The sequence below is a fragment of the Dermacentor silvarum genome, chromosome 5 (genome assembly GCF_013339745.2).
Source record: "Dermacentor silvarum isolate Dsil-2018 chromosome 5, BIME_Dsil_1.4, whole genome shotgun sequence".
NCBI classification, from domain to species: Eukaryota; Metazoa; Arthropoda; class Arachnida; order Ixodida; family Ixodidae; genus Dermacentor; species Dermacentor silvarum.
In genome coordinates, this window is record NC_051158.1 from 76,902,413 (window position 1) to 76,927,228 (window position 24,816).

At 49.8% G+C, this 24,816-nt stretch overlaps 2 protein-coding genes across 6 annotated transcripts in view; both read right to left on the minus strand.

Moving 5' to 3' along the window:
* LOC119453496 (uncharacterized) overlaps positions 1–17,292 on the minus strand; it is a 50,351-nt gene extending 33,059 nt beyond the window's left edge. Inside the window, exon 1 of one of the 5 annotated variants that reach the window (XM_049668191.1) lies at positions 730–1,354. In XM_049668191.1, the coding sequence (XP_049524148.1) occupies positions 730–1,260 (531 nt within the window). In that variant the 5' untranslated portion in view covers positions 1,261–1,354. Of the gene's footprint in view, positions 1–729; positions 1,370–16,778 lie in introns of those variants that run through there. The other 4 variants (XM_037715542.2, XM_049668189.1, XM_049668188.1 and 1 more) reach the window with 4 other exon arrangements.
* LOC119453495 (60S ribosomal protein L10-like) overlaps positions 1–24,816 on the minus strand; it is a 295,540-nt gene that overhangs the window by 89,014 nt on the left and 181,710 nt on the right. The window lies entirely within an intron of this gene.

The following is a 24,816-nucleotide window of genomic DNA, read 5'->3' on the forward strand; positions in this document are numbered from 1 at the left end:
TTGAATTGGGCGCTATTCAATTCATCATTCAAAAGTTTTGAATATTCGCACACCTATATAGTATAAGCAATATCGACAGCTTCAAATATTGGTTTCGACGCTTGCATACACACAACATGCTCCGGCTGCCAACAGAGTATCATATATTGACCATACCAGTTCTTGGCGAGTCTTTATACAACTTGTTACGTGCATATGGCTATTTATCAGAAAAGGCAAATTTGTCGAGAGACAAAAGGAAGACACATAATATGCTCATCATTCCGTGTCACTGGTGTTGGCACGAACAGTGCGTGTACTTGGACATCAGCAAGAAACATATAGTTCAATTCATTGTGTATGCAAGGTGCTCAACATCCCCCATTATAAAATTGGATACTTCGCGTAATCTAGAAATCCACCTCAGGATTTCTGCAGTTCACACCAACGTCCACATGGAAAAAATGAAGAGTGCCTGAAATTTACATTCATGACAACAGTGCATGCGCGTTTTCACCATTTCACGACAGCGCTTATGTACGCATGTAACTTTTAGGTTGTTCCCTATATTCCCCTCACCAATTAGAAATATCTTCATAGCATACAAACAACTTCTAAAAAAAAATAATAATAAAGCGCGTTTAGGTATCCCTACGTGGACGAAAGCGAAAGCATTACGAGATCTCTCCGATGAAGACTCGTTTTTGGTATTGTTTTCACGTTGCCAAACTTAGTAACTCACTCACTCACTTGGACGGCGGTCACGTCTCTGTCCAGGAAGTGTTGTCCAAGCAAGGCGCACGCAGATTCCTTCGCGGCACTCAAGTCGTTCGCGAAGCACAATCTGTCACAGACACTGCACACACTTCCGAAGAGTTTGTCCATAAACGCTTTCTTCAAGCGGTTGTTGGCTCCTGTCAACTTTAGACGGCGACGTTCCCTCTTGGCCGATGCCTCCTCCTTACGCTTGCGTTTCCTCAGCTCGGCCTCACGTCGCCTTAATTCGGGATCCGAGGACCGCTTCTGTTTCTTCAGGTCGGCTTCACGCCTTCTCAAGTCGGGATTGTTTTGGCGCTTCTCTTTCATAGCGGCCGAACGCTGAGCACGACGGGAATTCGGAGACAACGGCGCCTTCAGCAGAGCAGCTGCAGCCTTTCGTCGACGAGCCCTTCTGGCAGCATTTCTCGCATCACGCGCCTCGGCCTCGTTCGCGTACTTGCGTGGACGTCCAAAGCCGCGCGCACCGATCGACGGAGAAGACGAAGTCGAAGCTTCGTCCATCGGAGCGGACACGCCCACGGCTAAACTCGCCTCACCGAAACCAACACACCGACTGGGAGACCATAGAATAAAGAACCAACTTTTGGGAGACGGTTTTCGGAGGAGGTGATGCGGGGAGAAAAAAAAAAGTAAACTAGAACTACCGGATGTGACGACAATTTTACGTCGAAATATTGCGGCAGTTCGGTCGACGCGTTCAGTCTGCATCATTCAGCTTCGTTTTGAGATTAAGCGAGCGAGCTGGCTGTGTGTGTGTTATCTGACTTCTTCGTCGCTACGGTAGCCCCTTTTCGTCTGTGTGTTTAACAGTGACTACAAATGTTCGTAGTGTGCGGAGAGACGTTTCCTTTCGTGCAGTGGTGCAGCTGGTGCGAAGCCTGCTCACGCGCGCTAACGAGTCATGTAAACATCGATCTCGTTCAGGACATTCTTATTCGCGCGGTGAATCGTGTTAATGGTAACGATGCGTACATTTGTGCAGTCCTCCTTGATTTGCCCGTTTTTGCGTCTAAATGTTCTTGCTGATATATGACGATGGAAATTAATAATTAATTCACAGAGTAACTTTACGAATCTGCTGCTTCTAATTATTCTATTGTGTTAGTATTTTCGTGCTAGAATTGGCTGCTTATGCAGAACAACATTGAAACTATTTCAGCTCACATTTCCAGATGAATGGAATATTTCTGAATTGTTATAACATTATATATAGAACTGCAGACCACAATAACTATATTATAATGCTCACTGCAAAAGCCAAAAATGCTATTGCTCTGCTGGCTTTATGCAAAACATGACATGCTCGACACTTACCTTGAAGTCTGGCCGGGAGCATTTCTACGATTTTGATGTGCATTCGATCTGGCGCTATGCATTTTTCTTTTTTTCCTCCCTAATTTGAGTTTTGCTTTCTTTATTGCAAAGGTTTAGCTGCATCCGAGTCACCATCAGTGCTTGTATGCATATTGGAAAGACACGAGATCAGCCTGCTTCTGTCACAACCTAAGAGTAATTTTGTTTGACATTTAATCATTTAAAAACGTTGCAGCCATTACCCAATAAACACAGACCGGCAAGGGTCTAAAGAGCGTTGCAGAATGCGGTTTTAAACACCGGAGAAACTTTATAGCTTTATTAACATGATTGGCCGCGCGAATAAGAATGCCCTCACGAGATGTTCACTAGGCTCATAGCATGAGCAGGCGCGCTTTGCACCGCGAGCGCCACTGCACAAAGTTAGCTTCGCCGCAGTACAGTTTCCTATGCAGTGAAGCGTATTAACCCTTTCAGACGCCACTTTATCCTGTTGATTGAAAACTTACTTTCACCACATTTCTTGCATCTTAAGAATCATAGAAAGCGTACAGCTGCAGCAATGATTAAGAATTTTTAATTCTTTAGTGAGTTTTGTCCACTTTACAGAATGTGGACTCCACGCGAAAACTCGATCACTACAGGAACATCAGATATGAGAAGATCAACGATTTCGTGCATTGAAAAGCTTGAAAAACACTTATCCAACCGCTTGAAAATTATGCCTGGTGCATGAAGTAGTGAAAAACAAGGAAGAAGTGAGCCCGCTATACATACTGACACCGAACAAGAACACCCAACCATCTACCTTCCCACTCATTTTACTGAAACATTTTACACACCGTATCCAAAATTACAGCACAATTCCAATCATGAGTGTCTCAAGATATAAGCGACATATTTTAAATATCATTACTTTCATCAGCGCTTTTGCTGTTGATGCACAATATCTTGGTGTACACGATTTTTTACACAGCTTTTGAAAGCGTTAGAAGTGTAAAGGTTTAATTACGAAAGAAAAAAAAAATATGCGACAGACTCAGCTGTAGACTCAACCAAGCCAGCTAAACCATTTGCTCCAGTTGATATAATAGCGTCCAGAACAGCTCGCACGTGCGCGATGAGCTCATAGTCTCATACTCATCGCGCTGGCGATCCAGCCAACCGTGCGACTGCGACGTCGTCAAATCTGGAGCAATTGGGTGCCTGGACTTTGATGCAACGCGGCTTCTCAAGAGACCGTATATTCATCTCAAGGTTAATAATTCAGTTATACGCAAGCTACTTTTGTGGTCTTCATGTGACATACAAAATGACATCCTCTGACGTATATGTACAAAAGCGTCGTTTCGCTTTCGAAAAAAGAAATTGCTTAGCTAATCTGGCTCGATCGCGATTGAAAGTGCGGCGTGCGACACCCGTCTATAGTATTAGACTCTTGCTCTTAGTTGTACTCATGCATTTCTTTCAGCCTCAATATTCATGTCGACACTCCTGTCCGAATTGGACACGTTGATTATCGCAAGTTCAGGCTCACAACAATTGCGATGTCCTCATTCTACAGGTATCCTATCCACAGCCCGTTTTCTTTCTTTTTTTTTTTTGGTAATATTTCCGCGCGATCTCAGCTTCCTCACAATGTTGGTCCGCTGAGACGAACGATGCTCCGCGCGCACGACTATAGCCACGTCGTTAACGCGCGGCTTCAACTGACCATTGTAATTCATCGGTTAGAATTTGCATACATAATGTCTGGAGGACGCGCGCATAAGAGGATGGAGATGAACGCCCGAAAACTACACCGCCAAAGGGTACTCGATCTTTGCCGAGAGCGCATCTGTGCAGAATGTGCTAAAGTTGGGCGGAGCCAGCTTGCCCGTCTCTCATTCATTGATTTGTTTGTTTATTTAAAGCTGCCTTACAGGCCCCTAGGCATTGTGTAAGGGGGGGGGGGGGAGTACAATCAAAGGTAACGGATACAATAATTAGAATATATATATATATATATAATATATATATATATAGAGAGAGAGAGAGAGAGAGAGGAGGAGAGAGAGACGAGGAGAGAGAGAGAGAGAGAAGAAAATATAGGGGTAAAGAAATGCGCCAATTCTACACAGTAAATATACTCTTGTTACAATATGTACAAGGAAACCAAACCGAACGCTTTTGAACGCGACAGCTCATTCAACAACAAATTTCACACAGTAAAATATAATCAGTAGAATTACAGAGCGAGCAAGACAACTATATATAGACTGTAACAAAACACTTTAAGGCGTAGTTGCACATTAATAACGGGAAAGTCAAAGACAAAATAATAAGTTATAGGTTATGTAGAGTTGTTTGAAAAATGCGTTGTTAGAAGAAGCCGGAAATTTTCTTGGTAACTCTCATAAACTATGCTGTTAGAAAGGTCTTTCCAAAGACGAATGGCTCTTGGAAGAGCGGAGTAGTTAAATGAATTAGTCTTTCCGTAGATGCGCATAAAATTGAACCGATTGTACAACCGCTGTGACCTGTAATGAGGAGTTTCAGGAGGGAGAAATGATGGCGCTGTGCTAATATGGACGTATTTATGAAATACGGATAGCAGGGCTATATCACGGCGATCATGCAAGGGCTGTAGTGAGAGGTCGAGTTTAATCTGTGTTACGCTTTTATTATAGTCATAACAACGTGAGATAAAACGCGTGGCCCTATTCTGCATAGATTCGAGTTTTTCGATCAAATATTTTTGATGGGGAGACCAGGCGGATGCAGCCTATTCAAGCTGAGGTCGAATAAATGTTAGGTAATTAAGCTTGTTTATCGAATATCTTTAGTAGAATTATTTAACTTGCGGCGTATGTACCCTAATGATCTCGAAGAATTGGCGCATATGTATGCAATGTGCGTTGACAACGAAAAAGTCGAAGACCAAGATGTTCATATTGAGTATCATGCAAAATAGTGATGTTATCTATGCGATAAAAAACGTAGAGCTAGTATGCTTGCGGCTAAAAGAGATAATTTTACATTTAGAAACGTAAACTCTTTCCCGAACGCTTCGATTTCCTTCCGAGCGTCCGACGCGATCGCTTTGCCGGCAGGTAAACCATGTCTCCTCGCAACTGAGATGTCGATCAGTAGTCTTGTATTTATGCAGCCCAATTGACTCGACCTTCGCCATGACGATTACCCTAACTTCTCATATGACGATCATTGCTCCTCTGGTCAAAAGAATCCTGGCCACTGGTATATTATATAAAGTTATATAAAGTCAAGTGCAGATGCCTCTCAAGCTTCCTTGAGAGACCTCTGCACACTGTTAATTGGGAAGCTCGCAAAACATCGCCATAGACTGTTTGTGCGCCAATTCCACGACGTACGTACAATGCTTTAGCATTTGCTAACGGAATAAGTAAGACGTGAGAACAGTTCACAATGCAGTCGATGAATTAAGGGCGCAAAAGCGAAATATATACCGTTCACTTGCCCATGTTATAAGCTGAAAGAAAAAAGTTGTCGCAGTTTCACCTGAAAGGCGAAGCATCAATTGCGATAGCAAATTTGAAGAGAGCTATACGGAGTAATGATAGCAGCTTTATCAGCTGTATAAACTTGGACATGCAGCAGCACCGGCAACACGCAGAACTGTTGTCGACGCCGTCGGCGTTTTGCCCGCGTTCGCTCAAAATGCGTGCGGCGTTGGTGACTGTTGCCGGAGCCTCTCATATAAATAGGCACTTGGTAAGTAAGTGGTTCTTGAGGGAAAGGGAAAGGTTGGCGCTATCTTCTGCAGCCCTTGAGGGAGCACGGCTCAGCGCCATAGGCACTTGGTGCCGCAGCTAAACGTCGCCTCCCTTCTCTCCCCCCCCTCCCCCACGCCATTTCGCGCGTCGGAAGAAGGCACGTTTGCTCTACATATATGGTGATTGTAGAGGAGGAAAGAGACGCCTACTTCTGCAGCCTTTAAGGGAGCACAGCGCAGAACGCGCGTTTGTTCTTCGCCGTGCGTTCACTCCCCGTGAAAGCACGCGTCCCTCGCGCTCTTTCACTCGCACATACAGCGCTCGGCGCGCGGCGACGATTTCATCTCCATTGACGTCATACGGAACCTCACGGCGACGGCGACGCGACGCCGACGGCAGAAATCTGCTTTTGAGTGTCCATATAATTGCTATCGCAATAAAATGTCGCAATTGCGCCCGAAAGGCGAAGCATCGATTGCGAGAGCAAGTTAGTAGACAACTATACTAAGGATAGTTTTATCGGCCGTATAAACTTGTAAACATTCGCTTGCTAACTAAATTAACGAACACGGTGTAACGCGTGCCTAGGTAAACATGAACACTTCTCGCTAGATGACCGCGGTAACTCGCTGTCAAAATGCTGGAGTGAGGAGGCGCGGCCGCAGCAGCGAGCGAATTGACCTTCGTACCATCTCCCGCTTCGACGAATTCGAAAGCACAGCCCATACGAAGCTACCGGCACTAGTTGTTGCACTTTGTCCACATCACCGTATGCTTTGAAGATGAGGGCCGCGCGGGCGCGCACTTTTTCCACGTCGCAAGTCGCTTTCATGATATGGGGCCCTCGCGGCCACCACCGAAATAAAACGCCCCCCCCCCCCCCCCCCCCTTCCGTGCCTTGCGCGCGACAGAAGAAGCGCTCTTCCGCCTTGCCTTTCTCCCTCGCGCGCGCGTGATTGAGCCGCGATCCTGACCCTCGCAAGCTTTCACTCGCACATATAGCGCACGGCGCACGGCGACGATGTTCCCGCATTTGGACTTCACACGGAACCTCACAGCGACGGCGGAAATGTGCTTATAATTGCTATAACAATCAAATATTTGTTTGCTCAGTCGAAACTAGACATGGACGGAGTGCAATGAACTCGCTCCTGGCAGACCTTTCTTACTCTTTATTTTGCAATCAAACTGACGAAGTTATTAAGGTACAATCATGGCGCCATTTGTAAGCACAACACTGGTGTAACCCACGGCATCTACAGTAACGTCTGCCCTCGCCACCTGTGTTGCCTCTCCGCGCTAAAGGCAATCCGTACCTTTATTTATAAAGGCGCATTCCTTTATTTCAAAACACCCGCCCCCTCAAATTTCACGGGGGCGTTGGATCACGTGACTTCCGGTTATCTTTTGGCATTTTTGTTTGGTTTCTCCTCCCTTGTCTCGACCTCTACACACACACACACACACACGCGCACACTCACACACACACACACACACGCACACGCACGCACGCACGCACGCACGCACGCACGCACGCACGCACGCACGCACGCACGCACACACACACACACACACACACACACACACACACACACACACACGCACGCACGCACGCACGCACGCACGCACGCACGCACGCACGCACGCACGCACGCACGCACACACGCGCACACACACACACACACACACACACACACACACACACACACACACACACACACACACACACACACACACACACACACACACACACACACACACACACACACACACACACACACACACACACACACACACACACACACACACAACCACACACACACACACACACACACACACACACACACACACACACACACACACACTGCAATGGTAAACTCAGTAATGCAGTTCCACTCAACGTGAAAGCTGGGGAAGTGCGGAGCAATGATTCGCCGGTGTTTTCCTCATGTTTTCATTGTGTTTATCTTGTTTTATCCTGTGTTTAACTTGTGTTTAGCTATTGTTTTCACGATGTTGGGATTAGCTTGCCTGCGCTGGCGAGCAACTTCAACTTCTCGGGCGCACATCGCTTGATCGAATCCCCAAAATCGCTCCATGGATCCACATGTGTTCACTGCACATGGTGCAGTAGTTTCTCCCACACTGCTACATTCCTCCATAGGAAGCCAATGCCCCCGCCTTTGCGTGCTTCCCCTGTGCGGTTGTTGCCTGCCCACTGCCACATTGGGTTAACCGGTGGTGGCTCCTGTCCACGAAGATGCGTCTCTGCTGCTGAGTAGTTTAACTTTATGGTTTCGGAGTCTAACGTCATGTACAGCTCTTCCCATTTGCTTAGCTTCCTCGCTCCACGCATGTTTAGTGTCACAAAAGAGCGCGTAATAAAAGCGCGCGCCGCGTGTCACGGAAGCCAGCGAAAGAAGCACGCCCGCACCGCGACAGTTTCAACTGAGGGGGAGAGCGCATAGCCGACGTGACCAACGGAGTCTAGAAGTCGAGGCGACGGTAACCAGAGAGAGAGAGAGCACGGGCGCGGAGACACCTTCTCACCCGGAGAGTCGAGAAAGAGATTACTACAGCATTTGCGTGCGACGACAGGATGACTCACCCCCCCCCCCCCCTTCGACGACGCTCCAACGGCGGCGGTCGAAGGCGCGAGAAAAAACTAGAAGGTTCCCAGGCTTTGGCCATGCTACGGATCACGACTCCGATAGGAAGGTTCGAGAACCTCGACGGAGAGTATAAAACCACCGTGCGAGAATCAGAAAAGAGACGAGACCGCTCTGGTGAAGAGATGTAACGTGAAGGTTGACCGTCTGCGGAAGGGGATTCCCCGCCAAGCCAGTCGACGAGTTCATTGAGTGTCTGCATTTCCGGAAGAAGTTACTTCTTCGAGATTTGCCCCGAGCTACGCCGAGATCGTCTGATTCCAAGACCAACCAGCACGTGTGAATACAATTGGACACTTAGTGTTCCTATTCACTTTGTACTTTACGTGTTGGACCCTTAGTGCTTGTCGTTAATTATTTTCCTGTGTTTTGTGAATACCCATCCGATTTGTATTGTGTTGTGTCTAGCCTAAGTGTGCAAGTGTGCACGTGTAACTACCTGTTTGGAAGAATATATTTTGTTGTGTTTTGACAACTCTGGGCTCGGACTTGGTCTTTGGACAGCAACTGGCGTTCGCTGGCGCACCCGAGGGCCCATTACTAATTTTTCTTGCTTTCGTGGGTATATTTTCGAAAGCTGATAAGTCGGCTTTGGAATTTGGTCCGGCGTCTGCGCCTCGTTCACGGGGTCTGTGTCATTTAGGAAGCCAACATTCGTGAATTTAGCCCTCATGTGATGCCGGCGTCTGCTGGTTGGTCTTACTGGTTGGATATTGGGAGTTTGTTTTGCGAGTGGGCGGCTGCTTCTTCCTTGACATTTGGAGCCTCGCTTTCGCTAGGGCTGCTATAATCGGGGCAGCGGGGTTTCTTGACCACCATGTCAATTTCTGGGCTACACCAGTTGGACGTTGCCCGAAAAGAGAGAAAAGCCTGCGACCTAAGCGACACCCAGCATACTGTGCACTGTATGGTCGTTCTTGTCGGTCACCCTCGATTCTCTTTCCCCCTTGGCAGCACAAACTATACTCGTGGTCCCAAATCAACGCACACCTGGCTAAGACATATTCATTCAAGGTTTTAACGTTCTCATGGTTAGTTTCTTTGCCTGGGATTGCTTCTGGTGTCCCGTATACTACAAAGTGTCCACTGCCTCTCGTTTTCCATGCCAGTATGCTGGACTTCAGGGTTTGGGCTACCTCTTCTGGCTCTTGGCTTTTCAGAAAAGCAGGTTGCTGAGGCCTGCATGCAGGGCGATCGTGGCTTTAGCTACGCTCCAAATATCTGCTGCAGAATCCGCTTTTGAAATAATCTCCTGGACAGCGGCAGCCTCATCCACCCGGTAGCGAACAAGCTTGTTCCAGGACTGCGTGTTTCAATCTGGCGGCACTTTCTTCTTCCTCTTTCTGGGGTTTTGAGTGCCAAACCCAGTTCTGATTATGAGGCACACCGTAGTGGAGAGCTCTGAATTAATTTGGCTACCTGGGGTTCGATCAACGTGCACTACAACGCCAGCACCCGGGCGTTCTTGCATTTCGAGTCCATCGAAATGCGGCCGCCGCGGCCGGGATTCGATCCCGCGATCTCGTGCTCAGCAGCGCAACGCCTTAGCTGACTGAGCCACCGCGGCGGCACTCTCGTCTCCATAGAAGAATGCATGGTGCTGTTTCTTTTTGTCAAGTACCGTGTTCTTATGGCTTTCTTGAGCCGACAGAGTGGCAGGCAGAGAATCTTTCTCGTCAATTGATCGCCGTGTTCTTATGGTATGCTTGAGCCAACGGAGTGGCAGAGCGAGGATCTACTAGTGTCGATGTTTTCTGCATCCGCCTTTTCTGTTCCTTTTTCTACCTTTTCTCTCTCTCTCTTGTCTAGCACAACCTCCCATTTTTGTCCTCTTTTGGATCTTTATGACCTTGCTTCCCGTGGTTTTTCAGACGTCCTGTCCTTGTTGTTTGAGCTTAAATTATTCCTAAGTGGCCATGCAATATTGTCATCTGTCATTGCACGACCAGACACCGGGCCCAAACGCTCTTCCACTGCGGCGCTGTTTTGGGACGGGTGGTCGTTTACTGCCCTTGAGCCTGCGTCCAGAGGGGCTTTCCGAAGCTCTTCAGCTTGCGTGTGGACAGCTACACCCCAGTCTCTTTCCTCAGCCAGCTCTTAGCGCACGTCTTTCATTCTCTGTGGTTTGGATGTGCTCTATCAATTGCGTTGTGATGTTATTCAGGGTCACTTTCCATTTCTCTTCCATCCCTCGCGTCATCTGCAATAACTCCTCCTTCAAGATCCTGAACCTTTCACAGTGTTGGCTGAAGTACGTCAGGGCTGTCTCCGCTTCCTCAATTGTCGCGAAAGGTGCGCTGTGATCCACATCTCGAATCCAGTACATAGTACCCAGCCCGCGGCATAGTCTTCTTTTAAGAAGCCCGCGAATGCACGCAAAGTGCCTTGAGCGGCCAGTCGCGCGGCAGTTTTGCGTGTATTCGCGGGCTTCATTCACGCTCTGAAAAAACACTTTGTAGCACGTATTGAGCAACAGAAAGCTGTATCGGGAGTTTTTCATGCTGCTCCAAAATTGTCTCACTGACACTTTTGATCTAATTTTAACCCCTTTAGACAGGAATTATGATCGACTGTCGATACACGTGTGAAACATTTGAAGCTAAACATTTCGACAGAATTACCTTTCTGCTTGGGAAAATTGATTAAGACTTAGAGATTGACTCCAACCAAATAAGGAAATTTACTAGCCCGACGTTTCGGAACCAATTCGGCTCCTTCTTCAGGGGGGTATTCTTCGGAGGTGGCGGTGTGCCGCTTTTAAAAAGGACAGGGGGTATTCTTCTGAGGTGGCGGTGTGCCGCTTTTAAAAGGTCCTTTGGAAATTTACTAGCCCGACGTTTCGGAACCAATTCGGCTCCTTCTTCAGGGGGTATTCTTCGGAAGTGGCGGTGTGCCGCTTTTAAAAAGGACCTTTTAAAAGCAACTATATATATATATATATATATATATATATATATATATATATATATATATAGTTGCTTTTAAAAGGTGTTTTAAAAGTATATATATAGTACAATATATAGTACAACTGACGGTGGTCTGCTCCGGACCACCGTCAGTTACACTTCGCTCCTCGAAGAGCTAGGATGAGTGTCGAGTGCGCTCCTGAACAGTACTTAGCAATGTGGTGAACGCTGTTTAAATTATGGATCCGGGGCCTTGAAGAGGTGAGACGTAACGCTAACGTATTCCACCAAATCACCGCTGAATATTTTTGCCGATAAATATGGACTAAAATGTATTCTAAGCGATCCAAATACTGAACTTGGCAAGTTTTGATAACTTCAACTGCTTGACATAGCCTCAAATGTGGGGAAATGCGTTGAAATCCATACATTTTTCAATTCTCTTAGTTTACCAGAAAATATCCTGGCTGGACTCCTGGGCTAAAAACTGCAAGAAAACAGCTTGACGGGGCCCAGGAGACCATCACATTGACTTACCGGTGCCGTGCATTAGCGCGAAAAAAAGAAAACAGTCTTAGAATCATTCCTTATCAGTCTGAACTGTTTTGCCCAGGTTTCGTAGCGAAATTCGAGAAAGTGGAAGTTTGGCATGCATTATCTCTTCCAGTCATCAACTTCTTACCGCGAAATTAACGCAAATATAGCTTTAAAAGAATTCTTGATCATGCAGTTTGAACAGTCCAAGCCGTTCTGTTTAATGCCCCTGCAAAGAGCCCCTCGCTGTGTGGACCTTGCAAACAATGGCGGGGCGTATATAGACAACGTGGTGAAGATCGTGCCTGCTCAGCGACTGAAACGCGATAATCGGACCGCATATGGCGGCCGGCGCTTTTTGCGATATACCAGTTAGCGCTGGGTGAATGTTGAGTGGCATAGTGAACTAGAATACTATACTGAGGTTTATATAGTGAACTAGACCATATTATAGTTCACTATATACTGAGGGGCCGAATGCAATGGTTCACACAGGCTCTCGCTTTCATGTGATACAAAAATCTCACCGACGATTACGATACCTAATGCGAAATTTGAGTGCCGCTCCATACGTGTTTTCATTTCACGATATATTGGCTGGTGCGGACAATCTGTCTCATGCGGCACATTGCAAACGAAGCAAAGTGCGGCGCGACTGCCTCGTTAATCTGGAGATCGCGATAGGCAGCGCGTGCGAGACGCGTGGGCGCCTTTCACAGCAGCCGCCGCAGACAGACCTCGCATACGAAGCGCGCTACTCTGGCGCCATCTCGTAGCCATCGTCGCCGCACTACGCTTTTCTTCTCAAGCTTTCGCCACGCCCTCCTCCTACGCTTTCCTCCTACCGTCTTTCATCCCCCGCTGCGCTCCGTGTTCGCTCTTTCATCCGTCGCTGTGCCTCGTTCGCTTGGTTACGCCCGTGAGCTGCGCTATAAAACCGGTGGCGCAACAAGTGTCAAGCAACCACGCGCTCCGAGCATCGCGTTTCAATTGCCGAGAACTGTACCACGCGAAAAACAGCTTAAAGTTCAAACAGAAGGCCACACCCGGCTTCTTTCGGGGACGCTCCCGAGCAGAGGCGTACCAACTATTTCTCGAGTGGGGGGGCAAACCGCAGATCTGACTCTCTCTCTCTCTCTCTCTCTCTCTCTCTCTCTATATATATATATATATATATATATATATATATATATATATATATTAATTATTATTTTAATAAGTGAAAAAGCGTGGAAATGCATGTCAGGTATTTTTATGTGTAACAATAGGCCTATTTCTCAATAACACATGGTGAACCATCGAGGCCCGCAAAATTATTTCAATTTGCATTTATTTGTTGTCGCTGTAAAATCTATATGTGAAACAGGGACAAATGGCATTGAGTGCCCAGAGGTCCCTGATCCAACCCAGTAGCAGCAGTGCAGCTCACAAAAAAAAAATCACATTTGTTGCAGTCAATTTTACTAATTAAACAAAGAATTTTACTTGTTTAAGTCTACAGCATAAATGTATCTCTAGTTAAGGCAATAGTACTGTCGAGGTTATACAGAACGAAGTACAATCAACATAAATTACTCTCAATACTAAAATGAAAAAGACGGCAGAGGTGTGCGAGCTTGGTGAATTGCAACCCGATTTTTAGTCAAGCTGTTTTTTTTTTTTGTTTTTTTTTGTCCAACAGGTGCACTAAACGTTTCCGTTTCCTGTAATTACATCGCATACTTTGAAAAGTTACCCCTATATTAGTGGTCCGTTTTAAACCTTGTCCCCGTGTAATGCTTTGAAGCACTTCTTGCTGGAAATTTTAAAAAGCAGAAATTCATCAATACACATCTTACTTCGTCAGAAAATATCATTATCCCCAGATATAAACAAGATGCCTTGTTTAGCTCACCGAGGACACCGGAGAAGCAACCTATACGCATCCCGTATGGTACACGGGAACAAATGGGAAAACAGGGTTTTAGTAATTATCGGCAACACTTGCATATAAAGCAGGAACGTGAGATTTTCACAACGCATTGCGCTTAAAGTTCTCCCTATTTTCATGGAATTTCAAGTCCATATCTCAGGCAATTGTTTTAGGAGCCGGGGAAAGCGGTGGTATGGCACCCTGGAACACTTCAATATGTAACTTTCTACAAAGGCTTGCAATAAACCTACACACAAAAAAACATTTATTGCTCGTCACTCAGGATATTGTTTCGTACTTCGAATAAATATTAACACCGTGCCCCGCATAGTTTACTGAGGATACCGGGATCAACAACTAAATGCCGTGTATAAAGCATAAAAACTGGGTGAAAGCGAGTATTCAGTAGTGGTTTTTAGAGTACGTAAGCAACCACCGCAGTTCAAATTTTCGGAACACGTCACAATAAGGTGGTCTTCATTTCTTCAAAATATAAAATATCTGCTGTTCTTGCTCCTGCCGGCAAACAAGTAGTAGGGTAGCCCTTATTCAGAAACGGCCTGAAAATGAAATCGATAAAAACAGAAGTGACACAGGCCTTTAGAAAAAATTCAGTTAAGTGTTCTATTGGCACTGAAATGACTCAGCACGTTCGACCGAGGTCAATTTCATGAACATATCACCTCGCAGACCCTCATGTAATGTCCCGTTCTGGGACCTTTGAGGTATCATGAATAAATGAACGTGCATATAAAACCCTAAATCATTCTAAACTAGAATATGCCTGTGTTATCTATGACAACCACCAGGTTAATATGATTAATTCCCTTGAATCGGTTCAGAACCGTCCTGCCAGGTTCATTCTCTCTGACTATACTCCCGTAATACATGTGTTTAAGCCTTAAAATCCTGGTTGTGTCTTCCCTCACTCACCTACCGCCGCAAAAGTGCTCGGCTTTTTTTTAATATTTTTTAGGTTCTTTCATTCGCTGCACACAGGTAACCAAATCATCATTCCAGCGCATCGTTTCTCCCGCCATACGCATCCCAATGCTGTGTATCTACCACGCGCCCATTCCACTATCTATCAGCGTTTTTTTTTTTTTTTTTTTTTTTTGCACACAGCCCGAGAATTGAATACCCTTCCTTCTGACATCGCCCTCATTACCGACATTTCCCGTTTCAAAACTGATATTGAAGACCATCTTTCAAGTCACGCCACCTAACCTGTCCCGCCATTTTTCTACGTGCCCACCCCTCGTGTATTGTCCCGTTCTGGGACCTTTGAGGTATCATTAGTAAATGAATAAATAAATAAATATACGATAAGTCGTGATTACAGAAAAAAAAATCGGCAGTAAGACCTGTAAGTGGTTTGATTAGATTTTTGATGGTGATAAGATATATATTTATACTGCAACGCTACGTAGACTATCTCTGGACGAAGATTCAGTATATAGTTCCAGCATTTGATAATCCAACCATTTCATGCAGTAAGGCACACCCTTCGTTGGGTGCGGCTGATTAAAATACTTTATCCAGACCTCTCCCCTCGCCCGAAGGTTAAATATATCAAGCCGATTGTTTTGTTTTTTCAAGTATGGTTAGGCGGTAATTTGTAACTGCGGGAACTGTCCAGCGCCAGGACTTCTGGGCAATGCAAGTGTGTACGAGGAGGCACAATACTCGCTGCCCAAACCGGTGATACGCAGTAAAGAAAAGCATTAACGTGGTGACTCTATTAAGAAATAAAATTTAGCTTCAGCAGTAGTTTTGTTGGACTTTCCAATGTGTAGCCGAAAGTGCCCGCTTTCGAAAGTGGGGGGGGGCAAATGGCATACTTTGCCCTCCCCCCCCCCACTTTTGACAGTGGGGGGGGGCAAGTGCCCCCCCTGCCCCCCCGGTAGATACGCCTATGCTCCCGAGTAAGCCGAGGTGATTTTGATGTCACCGCTTTCGTAATGCAGGGCTTGGCAATGGAAATTTCGGTCCAAGTATACCATCACGTCGTAAAGAGTGCACAGGCTTGCTATCCAAGAGGAGTTGGCTAATCGAGGCAAAGGGGGAGATAGCACCTGCTGTGGGGCAGGTAGTAGACCTCCTTGCATGCACCATAGCCTCGCGATATATAATTTGCTTCTCCCTCGACTGTTACTAAACCGTCTTTAAAATTGTGCGGTAGAACGTTTCTTAGACCCAAACTGCCGGCATGTAACCACAATTTTTGACGGAGCATCGCGAGGCGCCCTTTAGCAAACAGCGAAAGCAATATAGCAAGTTGCGCAAAATTCTACTATTCTCGGTTACAATACAGGTGAACGATTAACCAAGCGCGGAGGCTCAATATAGAGCACGGCGGCCGCGACACTACCTTCGATCTCCTGTGCCAGCTTAGCATAGTCAGGGACTATGCAACCACCTGGACAGCATTGAATATTGATTTTTCTTTTTTTTTAGGTTTTCCAGATCATGCGCAACCTTTAGCGAACTACTTAATTAGAGCATGGCCTCTTTCCTCGTTCTGTCACGTTATCTAAAAAAAGAAAGAAAAAAAGGAAAAAAGTTATGATAGAGCTGCCATGGTACAGTTGCAGTTCATGAGTCGGTACGTGCTGCTGACTTGGCTATATATCTCTGTAGAAATAGGTTGCCTGTTATAGAACCCAGCGCCATACACTCCTGCACTACTTCCTTTACTCCCAAGCGCGCACACATTCGAGCGCGTGGCTGCAAACTACATACAGTCGAACGCCTTTATAACGAAGTGCAAGGGGCCTTCAATGTAATTCGTTATACCGCTCACTTCGTTGTAAAGTCGGCGCACCACACAGATCACGAAAAGAACCGTGACAGAGTTATTCCTTCTCTATATGCAGGTCATTTCGTTACAGAGGCGTTCGTTATTGTATAGAGGCGCTCGACTGTATACACGGCGACCGCGTATACGAACCTCGTGTCGTGGACGCTTGGCGAGCGGCGCAGCGGAGACACTGGCCCCTGCCGAACTCGGCGGGCCGGGGTAGACGGTCGGCAGCGCTCCGGGCTCGAGGAATAGCCCCTTCGTCGAGATGCCGAGCTGAGCCAGGCGCGCCGGATGCTCCTTGTAGCAGGACGGCGCGAAGTGGCGCGAGCAAATTCGGCTACTCTCGCGCGGGGTCCACGTGTCCCCGCGTCCCGAGGCTCGGACGAAGTCGATCCACCGCTGCCGCCGTGGCGACGACCGGCGAGGGAACTTGTGGTACGGCACGTCCGATTCCTTCGCGGGACACAGCGGGACAACGCAGATCTTCTTCGACATGGCGGAATCGATTGGCGTCGACGAGGATCGTGGATCTTCGCACTTCGACCAGCTGGCGGTGGCCTGCTTACCTCTGACCGACGGCGCGCGCGCAAGGAACACGTAGTCGCACGGCGAGAGACAGGAGACGCCTGAGCACCGAAGCAAGGAACGATGATGATGATGGTGATGATGAACGTAGAAAGTGCGGCGCATACCCACTGTGGCGGATCGGCCAAGGCGACGCAAGGACAAGTATTTTAAGGTGTCTTTTAAAGCCCTATATATCAAAAAATCACCGCCCAAGCACTCCTTGCAGATGGTTAACCAGTGAAGCTGAGTCGTGCGTCCCCTGTGTTTATGACTGGATTAATGCCGACGGCACATTAAAGTGTTTATCCATTATTGCTTACGTCGTTACGTTTCTTAATCAGGTTGCGGCTGCGATGGAGAGAATGGCGTCACTGCACGGTGTGCCCGCAGTCCGCCGTTGTCGCATTGCCACTTGCGATTCTTCGAAATTGAACTGCTTCAACCTTAAGTCTGTCCGTTACGTAAGACAATGAATGGCTCATACTCCCGTAAACGGGACCTCCCCATTACGACGACAGAAGAAAAGTGAAATTCTGAGCTGGAATGATGAGCGGTAATGGAGCCAGCTATAGAAGAAGACGACGACGACGACGACGAACGCGGGAGCAGTGGCACGATCACGTTCGCGCGGTTGCGCCGAGGGGAGCCAACGAGCCAGCTGTGGAAGACAGCGACGACGCTCGAGCCATTGCTGATGATGATAGTTTCCGCGTACAGGTGATGGACGACCAGATCGGCTAGACATATACAGCTTCGCTATAAAATAGTGAACTTGTTCGTCACCCTCCGGGACTTTGGTGAACCATAGCATGCTACAGGATCATGTGTGGTTGACCGCTCATTTACGTTTAGTTTTCTTTGTAACGCATATGAGTAAATTACGAAAGCTCAAGCTGCCAGACTTAAGCGTGATGCACGCTGAAGCTTACGCGAACGCTACGTCTTGCAATGCTGGCTCTACCGGGCGGCCTTACAAAGCACAGTTTCTCTGTAATAAAATGTATAATTTAAAGCGATTCACGCTTCACTAGAGTGGCTCTTGTATATAGGTTTATAAGATGCTGTCAAGCGATGTTTATCGACATTCGTATGTAACGTCTACGTTATAGCTATGGCGAGCCATCGGCGTTTGATTGACGATAACGAAGTGGTGCCTGAGCACGCAGCTCCGCGCACCGCGCGCTCGAGCCATAGCTCGAACAAGGAACGAGTGGGCCATAGCGTTCGAAAATTTAGCCTGCGTTCGACCGATGAGTAAATGTGGGAGATCATAAACCACACGTCTTCTCACAATTGGTGACCATGGATGCCGGACGGCAACACGCCACCTGCTCGTCCACCCGAGTTCGAAAGGCCATTCTCATTTCCTCGGCTACGCCAGCAGAAACCTCAACCGATGCTCAACCGCGAGGTCGACCAGCTGACCGCCCAGATGAACTTGCTCAAGGGCAGCCACCATTGTAGCACGTCACGAGACCGACGCCACTACCGCAGTCGCGGCAGTTCGCCGAGTACCCACCGTGGCATGTGTTGGTACCACCACCGGTACGGAGCACACGCTCGTCAGTGCCGCCAATCTTGCATGTTTGCGGGAAAAGCGCCGGCCTTGCACTGAAGGCGGCGAGTGCGTTCGGCCCCACGTCTAGCCGCCTATTCCACGTCACCAACTGCATCACTAATGTGCGTTATCTCATCGATACTGGTGCGGAAGTGTGCGTAATCCCTCCTACGCTGGAGGACCGCCGCCGACGCCTCACAACCCCACCTGCTACCGGTAAGGACGTGTTTTTGGGCTAGTTGGTTCTTCATCATCAAGTAATAGACAGCGCCAGAATATACACGGGACCAAACGACGAGTAACGAGACAGACACAGGGCGCACTAACAACTGAAGGTTTATTCACAAAAAGCGCAGAATATGTATACTGGCTGAACATGAATAAACACAAAAAAGGAAACTGTCACTTGCATCACATGGCCAAGCCTACTGCGCGCGAAATGGGGATCTAGTAAGGAATCTGATATCCTTATCCGAGAGTATGACAGAGGGCATGCTAACACAGGACTCATCCAGCTTTTTTATTTCCAGGGCTTCAACAATCTCCCTTGTTAGTCTGTCTGCTGATTTGAACATGATGCTGGTATTTTCCATTAAAGCAGCGCAGCCGCAGTCCCTACAATGAATGCCTAGATGTCCTGATATTGTCTTTGTTGTGTTGTACTTATGTTCTTTCAATCTCTCATTTAGGCACCTTCCCGTTTGGCCTATGTAAGATGCACCGCAATTCAAAGGAATTGAATAGACCACGTTTTTCGCGCAGTGCACAGGCTTATCTCGATGATTCGTTGTACATACAGATGCCTTGCTTCCTTCATTAACCGCTCTGCACATTTTTGCGAGCTTTTCCGGTGCGGTAAAAACAACTTTTACTCCTGCCCTTTCCGCTACTTTCTTCAGGTTATGCGAAATAGAATGTATGTAGGGAATGGCGCCCTGTGTCTGTCTCGTTACTCGTCGTTTGGTCCCGTGTATATTCTGGCGCTGTCTATTACTTGACCACCTGCTACCGCTGTTGGAAGTCTGTCAGCCTTGACATCAGCTTGCGATGGACGTTCAGATGGATCTTCTTGATCTCCGATGTCCGTGTACCAATTATTGCTGCTGATTTCCTACGGCATTTTAAGCTTGTAGCAGATCTCCGCCGTAGCCGTCTCCTGGATTCCGAGACCAACCTATCAATTCAAGGCGTCCCATCTCGTTCACCACCCTTGCGTCTTGTACAAGCACGTGCCAAAGTCTGCCCACCGTGGTCATGACTTCTCGAAGAGCTATTAACAGCGAAGCTGTTTAAGCTGGAGGTAGTACGGTGGCAACGTTTATAGATACTTTTTCAAAAGTATCTATAAACGTTTTACGGTGGTGCACGCAGAAAACTCCTCCGCCTGGTATGATGACGTCACGGGAGTCGCCTAGCAACGGAGCGCCACCTCCTCACATACTAGTACTTCGTCGAGCAGGGGAGATAGCTGAGAGAGAGAGAGAGTGAAAGCAGAGTATAAAAGCATCGCGCAGCATAGCGAGATTCGCTTCCTCGGCCTTCCAGCCACCGCAGAGGAAGACTTCCTCTTCCCCCGCCACAGCCCCGGCACAGCTTTGCAATCCTTCTTGGAGTTTGCCGCTGTGGCGGGGCTTGCCTCCCTGTAGGGGGCCCCCCCGCCTGCCCAGCCCTTGCGGTCCTTGCCATGGCAAGCTGCTGCCACTGATCCTTTCTACGTCCTACCTACCCCTTCCCCCACTTACCCTCCCTATCTCTACTTCCCCCCTCTCCCCCACCCCCCTGAGTAGTAGTGATTTTATTGAAGAAGAAAGTGACGCTTATTTCTGCTGCCCAATAGGGAGCACGGCGCAGCGTCAGGGGAAGGGGAAAAAGGAGATAAAGATGTTGAAAGCAAGGGAAGAGAAGAAGAAGCAGCAAGAGTCTCATCCGATCATGGAGGAGGCTGGTGATGGAGGCGATGGCCTGCTAGGGACGAGCGCTTAGCGATGGGCGGAGATTCCGTTCAGTTCCACAAACTCCAAAAGGCTGTGGAGAGCTCGGAGGTGGGGAGGCGACGGGAACAGGAGGTCGCTGGTTGTCGCAGCAGGTAGACCCTGTTGTCTGTAGGCAGTGATGACCCTTGAGCGGTCCTGTGCCAGCGCTGGGCATGCACAGAGAAGGTGCTCGAGGGTCTCGGGGTCGCCACAACGTTCGCAGGCCGGTGATGTGGAGCGTCCCTTGGCGTGCAGCCGCGCCGCCGTCCAGACACAGCCCGTGCGCAGTCGAAGCAACGTTGCGCGTTCCCTCCTGGTAAGGCCACACTCTGGAAGTGGCCTGGGACCGTTGCCATTTGCCACTCTGGCATCCGGGTGGACGATTGTGAGCAGTTTTTTCAGGCGCTGCCTTGAAAAATCTGAGGAAGCGACTGCTCGTGTGAGCGGCACTTCAGGATGGTGGGCGGTTTTGGCGAGGGTATCCGCTGCCTCATTACCGGCTATTCCAACATGGGAAGGCAGCCAATGAAATGAGATGGTGACCCCCGTGGCAGCCAATGCCGAGAACTTCGAGCTGAGCAGGGCCCCCGTAAGCCCTGATCGGCGGTGGTTGATTAGGCTCTGGAGCGCTGGCTTCGAGTCGCAGAGCACTGCCACCGGTTGCCCAGGAGGGTCCTCAGCCAGGACATCGGCGGCTAGGTGGAGCCCCGCTAGTTCTGCCGCGGTGGAGCTCGCGGCAAAGGGGATCCGACATTGTCTGTGAACCGCCCTAGCCGGGATGGTGCAGGCTGCAGCGGCCGATCCGTTCGCCAGGACTGATCCATCTGTGTAGACCAGCAGACTTCCTTCCAGATCCTCGTGGAGTTTGCAGGCAGCAGCCTGTTGCAGTGCTGCAGCTGGTGTCTGTCGTTTATGCGCTCCACTGAGCGAGAGGTGGACGTCCGCTGGTCGATGGTGTGGTGGAGGCAGCACGATTGTCACAGGAGGGTCCGTGATCATCTGCTCGTACAGCTGGCACAGACCTCCCATCCGTGAGGACGGCTGGCTGTGGAGTCTAGCCAGCAGGTCTCCGCCATCCGGAGCACGATGAAGGCGGTCAATGTGCCCCAGGGCGCGTTCAAGCATCCTCAACGAGAGTGGCCATTCACCAGCCTCTGCCAGCGTTGCAGCGACCGGTGAATACTTTGGGAGCCCTAGGATACTCCTAATAGCACCTCTGTGCAGACCCTCCAGCTGCTCTCTCCTGGCCCGAGTGAGGTTGACCAATGGAAGGGCATACAAGAGCACGGACGTTGCTGCGGCCTGGTTCAGCCGCAGCGCCCACTTTGTGTTGCAGCCACGGCCATGTTGCTGCAGCTTGCTGACAGCTCCCTGCACGCGGCGCACCTTGGTAGTGGCGGCTTTGGCTGCAGGAATCCACGTGAGCCGGTGGTCAATGGCGAGCCCCAGGTAAGTGACCATTTGCTGCCAAGGTAGGGCACGGCCAGCAATCTTCAGCTGCTTTGTGTAGCGTCGAGCTGAGGCCAGTGGATGAATCAGCATGGCCTCGGTCTTGGCTGTGGAGACGGTGAGGCCTATACTACCAAGGAATGCGGTCACCGCATCTAGTGCCCGTTGTAGCGAGCACCGAATGGATGGCATGAACTTCCTCGGCCCCCGGGTCCAGAGTGCCACGTCGTCGGCATAAATGGAACAGCGAACAGGGAACCGTGGGTCCGCCGGGAGAGATGCGGGTAGGCCCGCGAGAGCCATGTTGAACAGGAAAGGGCTGAGCACCGATCCCTGTGGGACGCCAGTCGTAATATCCCTGGGCTCGCTGAGTTCCTGTCCAACGCGCACCCGGAAGGTTCTGCCGGTCAGGAATGCGGAAATGAAGCGTCTGAGGCAGCCGCTCAGGCCGAGGCGGTCTAGGCAGGCCTCGATGACCGCGTGTGGAAGTCCGTCAAAGGCACTCTTGACGTCCAGCAGCACCAACATTGCCACGTCCCCCGTGGCTTTGGCATCCTCCAGGGTGGCCACCACATCGGAGATAGAGTCTGCCGTGCAGCGTTGACACCTGAAGCCTGACTGCTGCTCCGGGAAGTACTGGAGTTGGGCAGCAATCCACTCTAGGCGTGCCAGTGCCACCCTTTCCATCGCCTTGCAGGCGGCTGAAGTGAGGGACACCGGCCTATATGAGGATAGGGCTATGGCAGGCTTCCGGGATTTCAAGATTGGTGTCACCACTGCAACCAGCCAGCTCTCCGGGAGGACACCAGTGTCCCAGATGGTGTTGAAACACTCGAGGAGCCGCTCCTTCTCGGCATCAGCCAAGTTGCGCAGCATTTGGAATGTGATTCTGTCAGCTCCCGGAGCACTGCGTCGCCTGGTCTGATCGAGTGCCGCCTTCAACTCGTACACGCGGATTGGTTCGCTGCACAGTGCCTGTATTTGTGCAGCCACCCAGCCCGCATGATGGCAGGAGGATGGGATTGACAGGGCGGCTGCCTCTGGAGGTGGTGCCTGCAGGGCTGGGGGTCTGGCCGCGAACTGGTCCGCGAGAAGCTCGGCCAGGTTACCCGCGCTGATGCCCATGTGGACCGCTACGGACAGTACCTGGCGATGTGCACGGGGCGCCAACAGGAGTGACGTCAGGAGGCGCCAGGCTTGTGGTCCGTTGGGAGAGCGGTTGATGGAACAGCAAACGCCCTGCCAGCTCTGATTTCGGCGTCGCCGAGCATGACGCCTGCAGACGGCGTCTACACGGCGGAACGCTGTCCAGTGTTCCGGTCGAGAGGTGCGCAGTGCTATGCGCTCTGCGCGGCGCCTCGCGGCTCGCAGTTTTAGGTGCTGGATGTCCGGAACTGGCTGGCCCACCTGAGCCGTGGAACGGATGGTGGCCGCTTTTGCACTGTCTGCTACCAGCTGGAGAAAGGTCCCGGAGTCAGCATCTTTCTGGCAGTGCTTGCGAAAGGCCCTCCAGTCGACAGTGAGGCACTCCCTACTCCTAGCGGTCTTGCCTCTGAACGGGTTGAGCAGGAGAGGAAAATGGTCCGACCCCCAGCTGTCCGGAAGTGGTGCCCACGTGTAGTTACAGCCCTCCGTTGCCAGGCTGACATCGATGGCGGATAGGACCACCTGCGCCGCGCGCCGGATGAATGTGGGTGCTCCGGTGTTGAGAATTGACAGGCCTAGTTGGTTCACGACGTCCCACAGTCCTTGGCCTCGTGGGCAGCAACGGCGGCTTCCCCAGGCGGTGTGGTGGGCATTGACATCCCCGCAGAGGAGGAAGTCTTTCCCGAGGCGTTGGGCCAATGTCAGGAGGCTGGCTGGGTTCCATGGCCGGCTTGGCCGGACATAGATGCTGGCCACGGTAGTGTCGGAGTCACCCAGTCGTACCCGAACAGCACAGCATTCAACAGCACCGCTCAGCAGGTCTGCCACGTGGACTTCCGCCTGTGACAATTCTCGCCGCACGTAGATCGCACAGCGTGGTGATCCCTGCTGGTGGCCCTCATCAAGGCAAGGGGCAGACTGGCAGGTCTCTCGATTGCAAGAAGTGAGGCTGCTGTAGCCCACGTATCCAGGAAGGCGCAGGTTGGCTGCAGCAGCGTAGACCTCCTGCAGAGCAAGCACATCGTACTCGTTCCGCAATAGGTGCATGGAGAGGTCTGCCTGCCGCCGCCGCAACGAGTTTGCGTTCCACTGGAGCACGCTCGGGCGGCGGCGGCAATGTCCTGCTGCAGGCGGGAGGGGACTAGCCATGTTGACTACTGGGTGAGGGCGCGCCACCTGCCTTGAGGCAGATAGAACGCAGCTGTTGGTTCTCTGGAGGCAGCAGGTCGGCGATCGCCCTGAGGAGGAGTCGCAGGTTCTTGTTCTCCTCATCGCTGGTTGACTTAGGAGCCTCCTTCGGGGACGGCCCTAGCTTGATGCTGCCCCGCTTTGCGCCTGCCTGTTGTACATGTTGCTGCAAGCGGGGTTGGGGGTAGTTGATAGAGGTCGTGGCCTCCTTGTCAGGAGCACCGAATGCTGCAGCGTAGGTTTGGCTCCTGTCGGTCTAACACGTGGCGGTCCTGAAGCAGCTGCTACTGAGCTGGTGGGGGTA